The sequence below is a fragment of the Vairimorpha necatrix genome, chromosome 6 (assembly GCF_036630325.1).
Source record: "Vairimorpha necatrix chromosome 6, complete sequence".
In the NCBI taxonomy this organism is placed as follows: Eukaryota; Fungi; Microsporidia; family Nosematidae; genus Vairimorpha; species Vairimorpha necatrix.
The window spans coordinates 157,599-170,966 of NC_088821.1; the positions used below are offsets into that span (position 1 = coordinate 157,599).

Here is a 13,368-nt window from a genome sequence, read left to right on the forward strand (position 1 = left end):
TGTGAATTTTTTCTAGAAGGGTTAAATAAATTCTAAAAAACGATTTTGACGATATTTTGGAACTGAGTTTTACAAAAATAATAATATGAATTAAAATGCATTAACATACAGTACACGGACCTGTGATATTCAAAATCCTCCTTTGAGTTTATATTTGATATTTAAATAAGTTAATAAGATTAAAATAAATAGTTTAGAAATTTTTAAACCACAAAAAAGAGGGGTAAAAAATTAAATAAAATTCTTTTATATATATGACTAGCGTATGCTTTCCCGTTTTGAAAACGGAATTTGAATGTTTGGTTTCATATTATGTCCCGCCTCGGTAAATTTTGGTAAGTTTCCATTTTGGGATGATTGAATTTGACAGGATGAAGACATCTTTTTCAAAAATACTTTTTAGTGACATAAAATAATTAATTTGAGTTCAAAACACTTATGAGTCTCATTGAAATAATTTTGGGAACTTCTAAGCTCAATTTTTGACACTTACATGTAAGATCTTCATTGGTTATATGTTTTTGCAATTTTTCTAGAAGGGTTAAATAAATTCTAAAAAACGATTTTGACGTTATTTTGGAACTGAGTTTTACAAAAATAATAGTTAGAATAAAAATGCATTAATATATAATATACGCACTCACAATTATCAAATTAAAACGTTAAAATTAAATTTGATACTATTTTAACGTAAAAGGATCAAAATGTATCGTTTAGAAATTTCATAATCACAAAAAAGAGGGGTAAAAAATTAAATAAAATTCTTTTATATATATGACTAGTGTATGCTTTCCCGTTTTGAAAACGGGAATTGTATGTTTTGTTTCATGATATGTTCCTTTTCGGTAAATTTTGTTAAGTTTCCATTTTAGGATAATGAATTTAAAAAAGGGAAAAAATGTTTTTTAAAAATAATTTTAACAACATATAAGAAGTAATGTTGAGTTAAAAACACTTAAAACCCATAATTATATAATTTTGAAAACTTCTAAAGCTCAATTTCAACACTTATTATTCAAATTTTTTGATTCTAATGTGTTTGGAATTTTTTCTAGAAGGGTTAAATAAATTCTAAAAAACGATTCTGACGATATTTTGGAACTGAGTTTTACAAAAAACAATAATAAAAATAAAAAGTATTAACTAATAACATCCACACCTAGAATAGTAAAATTATCGCAATAAATCTATATATGATATTTAAATAACATAGAAAGCCTAATATATATAGTTTAGAAATTCCAAAGTCACAAAAAATAGGGGTAAAAAATTAAATAAAATTCTTTTATATATATGATGATTACAAGCTTTGCTATAACGTATCACAAGAACCACATGGTCAGTTAGATTAATGATTTTAGTCTCTATCATGTAGTCTTTACACGAAGCAAGACTTGAAAACGAAAAATTTCTCAAATTCTAAAAAAAAATTGTCATTTGGGACTTTTTTTTAAAAAAATAAAAATTATATATTTTTGCATTTCTCCGTTTTGGTGCCTCATGTTTTCGGGGCAGAAAAACGGAGAAGTGTCGATAATTCTAAATGCCGCCCCTTCCAGTGACTGCAAAAATGTTTAAAATGGACATGCTTTTTTATTATTATGTTATTCTATATACTGCGAAGGTAATTATCGAGGTGTTCTTTGGAAAACCTTGTAGAATATGTGTTGCCATTTCAATCTTTCAGGTATGCATTAGTGTTCTTTACATTAAAAAGCAAATAAATACTTTTTAATCTAGATAATTGTCGAATGTATCATATATCAGTTTCGGACTGTTGATTGGTACTACAAAACATATGATAACATCCATAATGTGTTATTTTAGATCACGCATAGATATAACAAAATCATCTAAATACAAAATAATAAGAACGTTCCAAAGAACTAGCACGTAACAAAAACGACGATTGCTGAAGTCAACTTTGCAAGTATAATTGAAAGAATGTCAAGACGGTCTTAAAATTAAAAATTGAGTTTTGGTATTGTCGTATCCTTCTATAAATATTATATATTTTCACCCCCATGCAATTCGTAAATAAAGGAACATTCGACATGGCGACAGCGATAAAAACTGTTGGCTGCTTCAGTGGAAAGAAGGAAGAGGATATAAATACATGGTTGCGTGACACAACGTTCACGGCGAGGGTTATGGGACTGACCGAAGATCAGACCGCCAGACTTATCTGCCTGAGTCTACGGGGGCCAGCTCTCTCATGGATAGCAATGGCATTTGAACGGGTGTCAGAACTTGATCTGGCAGAGGTTACTAAGAGTCTAAAATTGAGATTTTACAGTTCACAGAAAACTCTGGCCACTCTAGACGAGTTTGTTAAACCGCAACAATTTGGCAACCTAGAGGCTTTCATAGACTTCTGCAGGAAAGGAAACTCACTTATAGAGCAACAAACAATGGAGTACAAATCAGTCAGCCTCATAGTAATCAAGAAGTCTCCTTCAGTCCTCAAATCAATTCTTTATGATTTTGCTAGACAATGCCAAGATTGGAGTGAATTCCTGAGGCGCACAGAGGAAGTTTCTTGGATAGCATTCCCTATGAAAAGTAACACGACTAATACGGACGAGACACTAGATAACAGGACTTTGAAGGTCGCACCATCGAAGAAGGGAAATATACCCTACACCATAGAAAACTACAAGATCAACAGCTGTTTCACTAACCCTTGCTACATAAACGTAGAATTCAATCGTAAACGACATCGAGCATTAATTGATACCGGAGCTGATGTCTCCCTGATACCCGCAAGAGTCCTCGAAGGGACAAATATCAGATTTACCAGATCTTCAACGATCATACGAGCAGCATCAGGGACACCATTGGAGATTACAGGAAGATGTCTAAATATCAATTTTAGGACGGAAAACACTTCAATTACTTTCAGCCCTTACGTCACAGAACGGACACCGGACTACATAATCTTAGGAGTTGACGCTATACGAACGAACCCCATATTACTGGAACAACTGATCAGAAAATTCGCCAATACAGTCAAGAAAGGCTCACTGATTAACAAAGTCAATTACATCTCAATCGAAGAGAAATACCATGACATGTTCAAAACTGAAATTTCAGAGCTTACACTTTGTAACATGGGGAAACATCAAATCGAGACAACAGTAGCGAAGGCAATTTACCAGAAAAATGGAAAGATCCCTCTGCACTTTGAAGAGGAAATCACACAACAGATCAAGAAGAACTTGCAGTTGGGCGTAATAAGAAATAGTAGGAGCCCCTGGAACAGTAGAGTTGTTCCGGTAACGAAACCTGATGGGTCGATCAGGCTCTGTATAGATTACAGAGAGCTCAACAAGATAACAGTCAAAGATAAATACCCCCTCCCACGAATTGATGAAATTCTCGACGATCTAGCTGACGCTACTATCTTTTCGACATTAGATGCTACGTCGGGATATTATCAGATAGCCCTTGAAGAAGTAGACAAGGAGAAGACAGCATTCAGCTGGAGAGGAGGACATTATGAATTTAACAGGATGCCGTTTGGGCTATGTAATGCCCCTGCTACTTTTCAGAGAACTATGGATAAGATTTTTGTGAAAGAAAACAGAAAATTCGTCATACCATACTTGGATGACATTATTATCTATTCTAAAAATCACCAGGAACACCGTGAACACTTGGAAATCATATTGGGTAAGCTTAAGGCAGCAGGAATCGCACTTAACAGGAAGAAGTGCCACTTCTTCAAAGAAGAAATTAAAATTCTAGGGAATATAGTAACAAACAAGACGATCAAACCGGACCCAGAGAAGGTCAAAGCCATAAACGAGTATAAGGAGCCGACGAATATTGCTCAACTACGGTCGTTTCTTGGGCTCATAAATTACTGTAGGGAGTTCATCCGTAACTTATCAGCGATAGCAGCCCCTCTCTACGAACTGTTTAAAGGAGAGTCAAAGCGAAGTGTTAAGAGTATTTCTCTCAGCAAAAAGGAGAAACGGGCATTCGAAGATCTAAAGAGACTTCTCACAGAAGAGACAATAAGATACAAGATTAATCTCAGGAAACCGTTTATACTGACTACGGATGCGTCAGAGCAGGGAATAGGCGCGATCCTCTCACAGATTGGAGATGATGGGAAGGAGCACTTCGTAAGTGCATTCAGCAAAAGTTTAGAGAAAGCCCATAAGAACTACTCTACAACAGACAAAGAACTCTTGGCCGTTGTAAAAGGCATCGAGAACTATAGACACTACCTCCTGGGTAGAGAGTTCATATTGAAGACGGACCACAAAGCGCTGACTTATCTATGGGAAGCTAAGAACCCTACCAGTAGATTGCTGAGGTGGGCAATGAAGTTGCAGGAGTATGCATTTCAATCAACCTACATAAAAGGAGAGGTTAATGGAGCAGACGGGTTAAGCAGACAAAACCCGACAGAGAAAGATATAAATATCATCGAAGCTACAGGACCAAGCGATGAAGACAGACAGAAGATCTTAGAATCCTACCATCTAGACGTTGGACATGCTAGCGCTAGTACGATGAGCTTCATGATTTCACAGAGGTACAAATGGGCAGGAATGCATAAGGACATCAAGGAACACGTAGAAAAGTGTAAAACGTGCTTGAAATCGGGATACCCATTACGAAACACAAAAAACAAAGTTATACGATCAGAGAGGCCGAACCAAATATGGGTGATAGATCTCATAGGACGCATATGCGACACTTCGGGTCAAAACAGCTTCATATTCATTGCTATTGACCACTACTCTAAATGGGTCGAGACGGCTGTTATTAACTATAAAACAGGGTCGAAAATAATGGGATTAATCCAGCAATTGATTATCGAGAAACACGGCATTCCAGAAAGAATCTTGACTGACAACGGGCTAGAATTTATAAATTCTGACATCAAAGACCTGGCCGAAAAGAATGGTATTGACTGGCAATACAGTTCACCAGAACATCACGAAACTGTAGGCGCAGTAGAAAGAGCGAATCAGACGTTAATGAAGATACTAAATAAAATTACAGATTTCGGAAGGGTAAGCTGGAAGAACAAGCTTCCAGAAGCCACGAGATGCCTCAACCTGTCTTATAATCGGAGCATAGGAACATCGCCGTTCATGTTAAGGGAGAATAAATTGCCGATGCTGTCTGTAGACAAAGCGCTAGACAAGGAAGAAGTGACATTCTCAGCGGAGGAAACGAAGAGTAAGCGCGATGAAAACTTCGAAAAGTACAATAAAGCAATCGTGAAAGGGAAAGTAGAGGTGGTGAAAAAGCTAAACGTGGGCGATAAAGTTTTAATATATCGTGAGACCAAAAGCGGGAAGTTCAAGTGCAATTGGGAAGATGGATACGTGATCACAGAAATAATTTTACCCGATGCCTATGTGGTAAAAAAGAATGGAAAAGTATACAGGCTTAACAAAACACGAGTTAAAGCAGATACTTCAATTTAGGGGGGGAGAGGTGTCGTATCCTTCTATAAATATTATATATTTTCACCCCCATGCAATTCGTAAATAAAGGAACATTCGACAGGTATTATAGCATACTAGAACAAAATAAAGAATTAAAAAATGATCATATTGTAACCTTACAACATTAACCTTACAATTTAAAATTTTACAAGAAAAATATGTTATTTGCAATACTAATGCATACATATAATTTATAGAGTGGTCGTTTTATCAACATAAAAAACCGTGTTTTTTTTTATTAAAATTAAATAAAAAGTATGTGGGAGGCACTTTCAATCTTAGAATTCGTTTATTTATAGATGTTTTTATTTTAATAATCTCAAGACAAAATGAGACTCATGACTCTTGAAAAAAATTAAATGGGTATAAGGTTTGCCAAGTGTACTATCTTCAGCCTTGTAACGTAAAATTTGTTTGTTTAATTTTTTTTAATTGTGTTTTGTTCTTTTTGAGGTTTCAAGGTTAGTTTTCTTTCTTGGTTTCTCTATTCAAGAATGCATTTGTTTAAATAATTATAGATGACTCCTCGTGGATATTTGACATTTAAGAAGCAGTTGTCAAATGAGTTTCTTGGCAGGCCTATATCACATAAATGTGTTTAACAATGATTTGACAAAAGTCAATTGTTTTCATGGTCGCTCAATAGACATATCATCACACAAGATATTCCTTCGCAAGAAAAAAGTCTCGATCTTCGCCTAGGCTTTACTCGACATATTATTTCTAAAAATCTAAAAAATTGTATGACTTATTTTATTGCAAAGTTTTTTATTAAAAATGATTTATTTGCTTTTAATTTTCCAGGTTCACCTAAATGTCTGGATATAGACCAACGTACTGTAAATATTTAATTTTTTTCTCATTTTATTAAATCGCAGTAGAAATGTATTTTATATAAGAAAAATAAACATTAATATATATCGCGTCTAGAACAATTAAAAAAAATTATGTTATTTAAGACAATTTATACGAGCCAGAAGAGATATTTTCTCACAAGATTTATAAACTTATATCCTGCATCTCCAACATCCTATAATTGATCTCGATTTAATAAAAGTCGAGCATTGAGGCCAAATGATATTTCTAGATTGTTGAAAACTCATAGGGCCAAAGTTACGAGATTGCTAATCTTCTTTATCTACTTTTCGAGACATTTCACCGAATGTCATTTAAAATACGCAGCCATTTTGCTTTAGTAGTAAATATGACTTGTTTTTAATAGAGTAAAATTGGGGTTATTTTTAATAATACTTGGGTTGTCTTCTAATCTCCAACAAATCTCATTGTGACTTCCAACAGCAAGATTCAAGAAACAACTTAACGTCTTAGTAATTACGTTTCTGTATTCCTGGCACAAAAAACAATATATGAACAGATTATAATGGTTCTGTTGGTCGCTATCTTCATTAATTATCTTAAGATTCTTTCAAAGACATATAAGTAAACAAATCGTATATTATACAATTTAAAACAATTAAAAAGTTCGGCCTTTTACAAATGCTTTTAAAAATTTTTAGATTTCGAACAAGAATATACAATACATAAGTTAATACTCTTGACGTTTTTAACGCACTTTCTAGAAATTATATTTATATATATATAGTCATTTTATATGTTTACATCCATTTCAATCTTATGTGTTTGGTTTTTAGATAGATTTGTTTGGCTTTGTTTTCAAGAATAAACTAATTTATTCAGATAGTTCATATTTACAAAAATGTTTCATAATATAAAAAGGACATAAAATATTTTTTACTATCATGTGAAAGACTATTATTTATATTAAGAAAAAGAAAAACCATATAAAATTGATTTAGTTAAGTTTGATGATGTTTTAATATACTTCCTAGATATACTTTGTTTCGTTGTTAATTCTGAAAATTACGCTATTCTTCGATTTCTCAAAAGCTTTATTAAATTTCTTTCAATGGCAATTTGTGATATAATAAGATGTACACTTGATATGCACAAATATTCTAACCTCGTATACGTTAAAGTGTTATTATATCATTATACCATCTCATTTAAGTATTTGCGGCTTTAGAATATAATTAAATTATTTTATTTTCATGTCAAATATATGAAAAAAAGATCAATGTTCTTAATTGTATTTGAAATGCTTATAAATCGTCTAAACAAATGTTTTGATTTTTTTTATACATTTTAATTAATTAAATGTAGATAATAATATGTAAAGCAATTACATATAATATCGTAGTTAAAAGTATATTTAAACTACCTTTTTGGCAATTATAGAACATGATAATTTGGATTTATAATGTTATTAACACAAAAGTTGCTTTAACCCCTTGTTTACTAACGATAGTATTAAAACGACAACTTTTTATGATTTACAAATCATTTACACGTTTTTACTATCTAAAACAACTCTTAATTTGGTTTGTAAATTACATGCTTTATAATAATTCTATTTGTTCAAACTAAAAATCTAATATGTACTCATTTTTAAAACTTTATATTCACTCATTATGCATATGCCAAAATATTGGATAAGTAGCAATAATTGGGGTTTTCTATCACAGTTATTTAATATATTAAAGAATAAAAATAAACTCTAATTTTTTAATGGGATGAAAGTATATCAAATAAGAAATATTTCATTGGCTATTTTTTTTTGTTTGTTTGTTTGTTTCATCTCAATTATAAATAAATATTTATAAATAATTGTTTATAAACAAAGGTATGAATAGATCAACAGCAGATTCACAATACGTTAGAAAATCAAGAAAATTCCACGATGCATGGGCATTTATATTGTATGCTATTTCAGTGACAGGATTTTCTACTTATAGCATATTGAACATTGACAATTCTAACATAATACTTACAAATTTGTTTAATACTCAGATTTTTCTTTGCTCCAGTTTAATAGCTTTAGTATTTCTAATACTTACTTTTACATGTCTAAGATTAATCCCAGAAATATTTCTAAAGACAACTTTCGCTTTGTATCCATTTCTTACTCTTTTTATAATAGCGAATATTCTAAAACAAAATAATTATGTACCGAGTGCTGGATTGATTGGTCCTGTCCTTTCGTTGATATTATGGGCTTATTTTGCTTATAACTATTGGAAGTGGTTAGCATCTGTGGCAAAAATTACAAATATAGCAATCAAGATAATTTTTAATAACCTTCTTACTGTTCTATTGGGGTTGTTATTTGTTTCATCTTTAATTGGATTTCAATTATTCTTAATATTGAATTTGGATTATGAGACTAACAAGAATTTATCTTCTTCACATGTTCTTTACTTCTTCTATATTCTGAATATATTCTGGACATTTTCTAATGCAGTTTATTTTTTCAAAGTTTATATAACATCTGTTGTAGCGTTTAATGTTTTGGGGGATTCGGGATCGCATATGATGAATATCATCAAGAATACATTGTACTCTCTAGGTTCAATCTGCTTCGGAGGCTTGTTAATAGCTATCATATCAACAGTTAAATTTTTTATAAATAATGAAAGAGAAAGAAATCAAAGAGACAATGAAAGAAGCAATTTGTTTGTTGATATAATGTTATGTGTCGCATCATTTATTTGTTCAATTTTAGAAAGTTTTATTGAATTTGCTAATACTTTGACATTCCCATATATTGCTATACACGGAGAAAGTTATTCTAAATCGATGCGCTCTGCCTTTGATATATCCGCAAATGTGTCCCCTGTAGGATTAATCGGACTTAATGCACTCAATATGGGATTGTCTATCACCACACTTTTCTTTGGTATTATCTGTGGATATTATGTATATTATATTAATGGTCCTATATTAGATCTTAATATGTTAAGAGGTTCTATCCTAAGTTGTGTTCTGCCAATAATATTTTACATGTTAGCAATGGTTTCTATAACATCAGGATTCCTCGGGTTGGTTTATATTACTGCAGAAAATTCTGATATAATTGATGATAAATATAAAAATGATCTAGAAAATGCATTATTAGGCAAATAAATGAAACTATTACATAATTTGTTTTTTTACTGTTTTAATCGTGATATCAAAATATATAAAAAAAAATATGCGAATCTTTTCCAATATTATCTAAATTAGTTTTAATCAAGCAATTATAAATAATTTTTTTTATTTAAGAATTTGTCATTTTTGATAGTATATATTTCGAAATCATTCAAATCGAAAAAAGTTTTAAATATTAGTTCATTTCTTAACTAGTGCATGCTTTCATATAGGAAAACTCGGATTTGAGATTTTTTTTAATAATATATCTCTTTTTTTTCTAATTTTAATTTTAGGTAGAAATAAGAAAAACAGAAATTTGATCTTTGAAAACAACACAAATTAGTTTATAAGTTTGTCGCAAATAGTTTCAATATAAATACATCAATAAAATATATAGTGAAAACTTCAATTCGTTTTAAATTAAATTTTGAAACTGTTTATACAAAATTTTTGATGATTGAAAGTCTAAGCGATTTTATGAATATGTGTTAACAAAAATTTTCGTTCGATAAAGATGATATTTGAAGCTAAATTTACAAAAACTAATAATTTAAATAAAGTGTACGCGCTTAAAAAAGTCAAATTAAAGTATTAATTCTTCATTCGATATTATCTATACATAATAAGCAATAAACATTTTGTTTAGAAATTACAAACATGCAAAAGGTGGGGTAAAAAATTATATTAAATTCTTTGCTTACATGTGATCATGATGAAAAAGTTCTATAAACGACCTAGAGGTTTTTTAATTGTATATAAAAGACAAAAGTTTGATATATATATATATATACTTCATTAATCGGGGGCTGAAAAGTCATGAAAGGATGTCTTAAGAACCCCTACGAGCAGAACCAGGGAAGGAAAAGCCACCGCGAAAAGTAAAGAACAATGAAAGCGATGAAACTCAATAAAATGAATTTGAGCCTTGAATCAAAAAGTCATTGTTACTTACTATAAATATATATGGAACATTAAAATGATTTTTCAAATTTCAATTATTTATTATTATGACTTATTACGTATAAATAAGCTTTTCCATAATATCAATAATTAACAAACATTCTTTGCACAACTTTTCAAGATTATTATAAAAAATGTAAAGACCATCATAGATTTCACTAAACGATCTTTTTATTCTATTTTTATCTGTTTCATTAAAATTAATAAGATATGCATATTCGAAAAATATTTTTAATGTCTTAAATCTATCGACTATCTGAAATTCATTCATAAATACGTTCATTCTAAGTGGTAGCGTGCCATAAAAATGCATTATTGCATAACTTTTCGATTTATAATTAAAATATGAACCAGCAGCATATATTTTAAAAAATTCGAAAAATAAATCAAAAAAAATCAATTGGTCTTCAATATCTTCTGTATATTCATCTTGAACAATAATTTCTGCAGCCATCTTGATTGTGTTCATATTTTCGAGAAATTTAATGTAAACCTCGTCGAACTTGCGTCGTATTGATTGTTTTGTTTTTTTATAAGTATTTTTTTCATTTGGCTTCATATTTTTTGCAAAATATATTTTTCTTGCCATATTAGAATCTTCTGTGTTCCACATATTAATAAGATCATTTAATTTTATTTTCAATATTTTATAATCTAAAATGTTTTGTAGGTCGTTTACATTCAAAATTATTACTTTTTCTTTTTTGTTAATATACCGTAAATTGAAATTATTATTATAATCAGAATTAAAGAATACAGAATCATAATTTTCAATTTTTTCAAAGTGATTTATACGCTCATACAAACCTTCACTCATCATGTCAAATTTTCGTTTTCTTGTATTATCTGATTTATAGATATATTTTGGGTATAATTCGAGGTGTTGATGTTCCGTTTCGATGTCAGAACTGATAACAAAAAACATGTATTGTAGCATCTATGGGCTATTGTAAAAAAATATTATTTATAAAAATTAGATTAAGATTATTGTCAGAATCGTTTAAAATTAAGCTAACATTCTAATAGTAAATTGCAGAGACTTTCAATCTTAGAAAATTTCGCAAAATAAGTGTCAAAAATTGAATTTGTAAACATAAAAATTAGCTCAATAAATTTTCTAGAAAAATAATTCAAATTCTTTATTTAAATTTTTTGCTTAGAATTTTTCAAACCCATGGTCACTGCCTTTCTCGTTCCCTCAATTATAAAAATTTAAGAAAAATTTAGAAGAAAAATATTTTAAAACATAATGTAGATTTAAACATCTTGCGTAAAACATACGCTAGTTATAAAAATAAAAAAAATTATTTGATTTTTACCCTTTTTCGTGATAGTGTGATATCAAATCAATAATAGTAATGAAGACATGTTTTACAATTAAACTAGTTGAAAAACATATTTTATTTAATTATGTAAGCAACAATGTATATTTTGCTTATTTTAAATGTTTGTTTATCTAGGATAAAAGTTTATACAACATCTGTAAATTAAAATTTTACAATATCGTTATATCCTCTCTTTTAGTTGTTATATTTTTAAATCTGCAAAACTTTTACTCGTAGACTAACATTTACTTAATTTCAACAGAAACAAGATTTCAAAATGTTTCTGATATAATTGTATTTAGATACAGGTCTTGTTCTGTTTTGTATATATTCAATTATTAAGACTTTTAATTTATTTTAAAATGATGATAATCTTTATTGTAGTCTATCACCATGGCTTTTTACATACAACAAGAAATCTTTCAAGCAACAACGATTTGACATGTGATAAAGAGCTGCATATTATTTAAAAGAATACTTCTCTCGTAATATTTACGAATTTATTCGATAAGAATTCTAGACATTGATGTTTTAAGTCTAATTTTTGAAGCCAAAATGATTCAAAGCATTTACAGCATCCAATATCAAGGAGTTTTTCAAAAACCAACAGACAATAAACTGTGTTTTCCCATAAATGCTAATTTAAATTGTGTATAGTTTGATTTAACGCATCTTACATACTCTGTCGTGAATAAAGAGTAGCGTTAGTTTAAATTTTTCTTTTGTGCAAAAGTTGTAAAGGACCTACCAGCCGTATTTAATATATAACAAAACTCATTATTTGCAGATTTTTTTATTTAACGAATTATGCGGTTTCAAGCTGAAGTTTATAAATAATCTAATTCTAATGAAATTGATACACTACCTATATTGTATAATTTTTTAAGAAAATCAATGATAAATCGATATATTTTCAGTAATTATAGTATCCATGGAATCAATAAATTATTTTTATGATGTGTTAAATTACCTATCTTATAAAATCAATTAAACAATGTGTCCGTCGTCTATACAACATATTGTTTATTACACGAGTAAATGTTCTGTTTTTAAAAAAAGGCCATTTTTACGTAAATTTGCATAAACCAAAAGTGTATATCTTTATGTTTTAATATCTTATATCAGACACGTATAGAATATGTAGTCGAAAATTTCGTAATTAAGTAACGTACAATAGTATTACAGATTAGAATGATTCTCTTTGCTTAATTATAGATTATTTTTGTAGTCTCAATCTTCTTTTATTAAATATTTTGTTATCATTATTTATATATGTATTTATCATCTTTAATTTTTGATTGCTTTTACCAATAATTAATAAAAATAAACTAAAAATACAAATATTTTCGTCATTAATAATTTTGTGTAAATGTATTAGCATGACAATTTTTGATTTACAAGTAAATTGCAGTTTAAAAAAAATGCGCCATTTTTAATCAGTTACAATTATATTTGCCTTAAACATCAAATCAGTGCAAAATACTGACAAACTTGTTTTTTTTATTTTTCATTTAATGGATAAGAAATCTATAATTTAGCATTTTATTAGAAAATACTGCATTTGATATTAAGACATATTATCGTATATATTATTATAAACTTGGCTATAAATCAGAACATAATAA

At 29.4% G+C, this 13,368-nt stretch overlaps 3 protein-coding genes across 4 annotated transcripts; 2 read left to right on the forward strand and 1 right to left on the reverse strand.

The window, feature by feature from the left end:
- Positions 1-2,024: 2,024 nt before the first annotated feature.
- VNE69_06020 (endonuclease) lies at positions 2,025-5,450 on the forward strand (the record flags this gene model as incomplete). Its single annotated transcript, XM_065473769.1, has 1 exon — positions 2,025-5,450. The coding sequence occupies one exon, from the start codon at positions 2,025-2,027 to the stop codon at positions 5,448-5,450; it is 3,426 nt and encodes a 1,141-aa protein (XP_065329841.1).
- Positions 5,451-8,174: 2,724 nt separating this feature from the next.
- VNE69_06021 (protein PNS1) lies at positions 8,175-9,452 on the forward strand (the record flags this gene model as incomplete). Its single annotated transcript, XM_065473770.1, has 1 exon — positions 8,175-9,452. The coding sequence occupies one exon, from the start codon at positions 8,175-8,177 to the stop codon at positions 9,450-9,452; it is 1,278 nt and encodes a 425-aa protein (XP_065329842.1).
- Positions 9,453-10,473: 1,021 nt separating this feature from the next.
- Positions 10,474-11,355, reverse strand: VNE69_06022 (uncharacterized protein; the record flags this gene model as incomplete). Of its 2 annotated transcripts, none has more annotated exons than XM_065473771.1 (1): positions 10,474-11,355. In XM_065473771.1, the coding sequence occupies one exon, from the start codon at positions 11,353-11,355 to the stop codon at positions 10,474-10,476; it is 882 nt and encodes a 293-aa protein (XP_065329843.1). The 2 variants fall into 2 exon arrangements, with proteins under 2 accessions (XP_065329843.1, XP_065329844.1); XM_065473772.1 differs by having other exon boundaries at positions 10,474-11,031.
- Between the last annotated feature and the right edge of the window lie 2,013 nt (positions 11,356-13,368).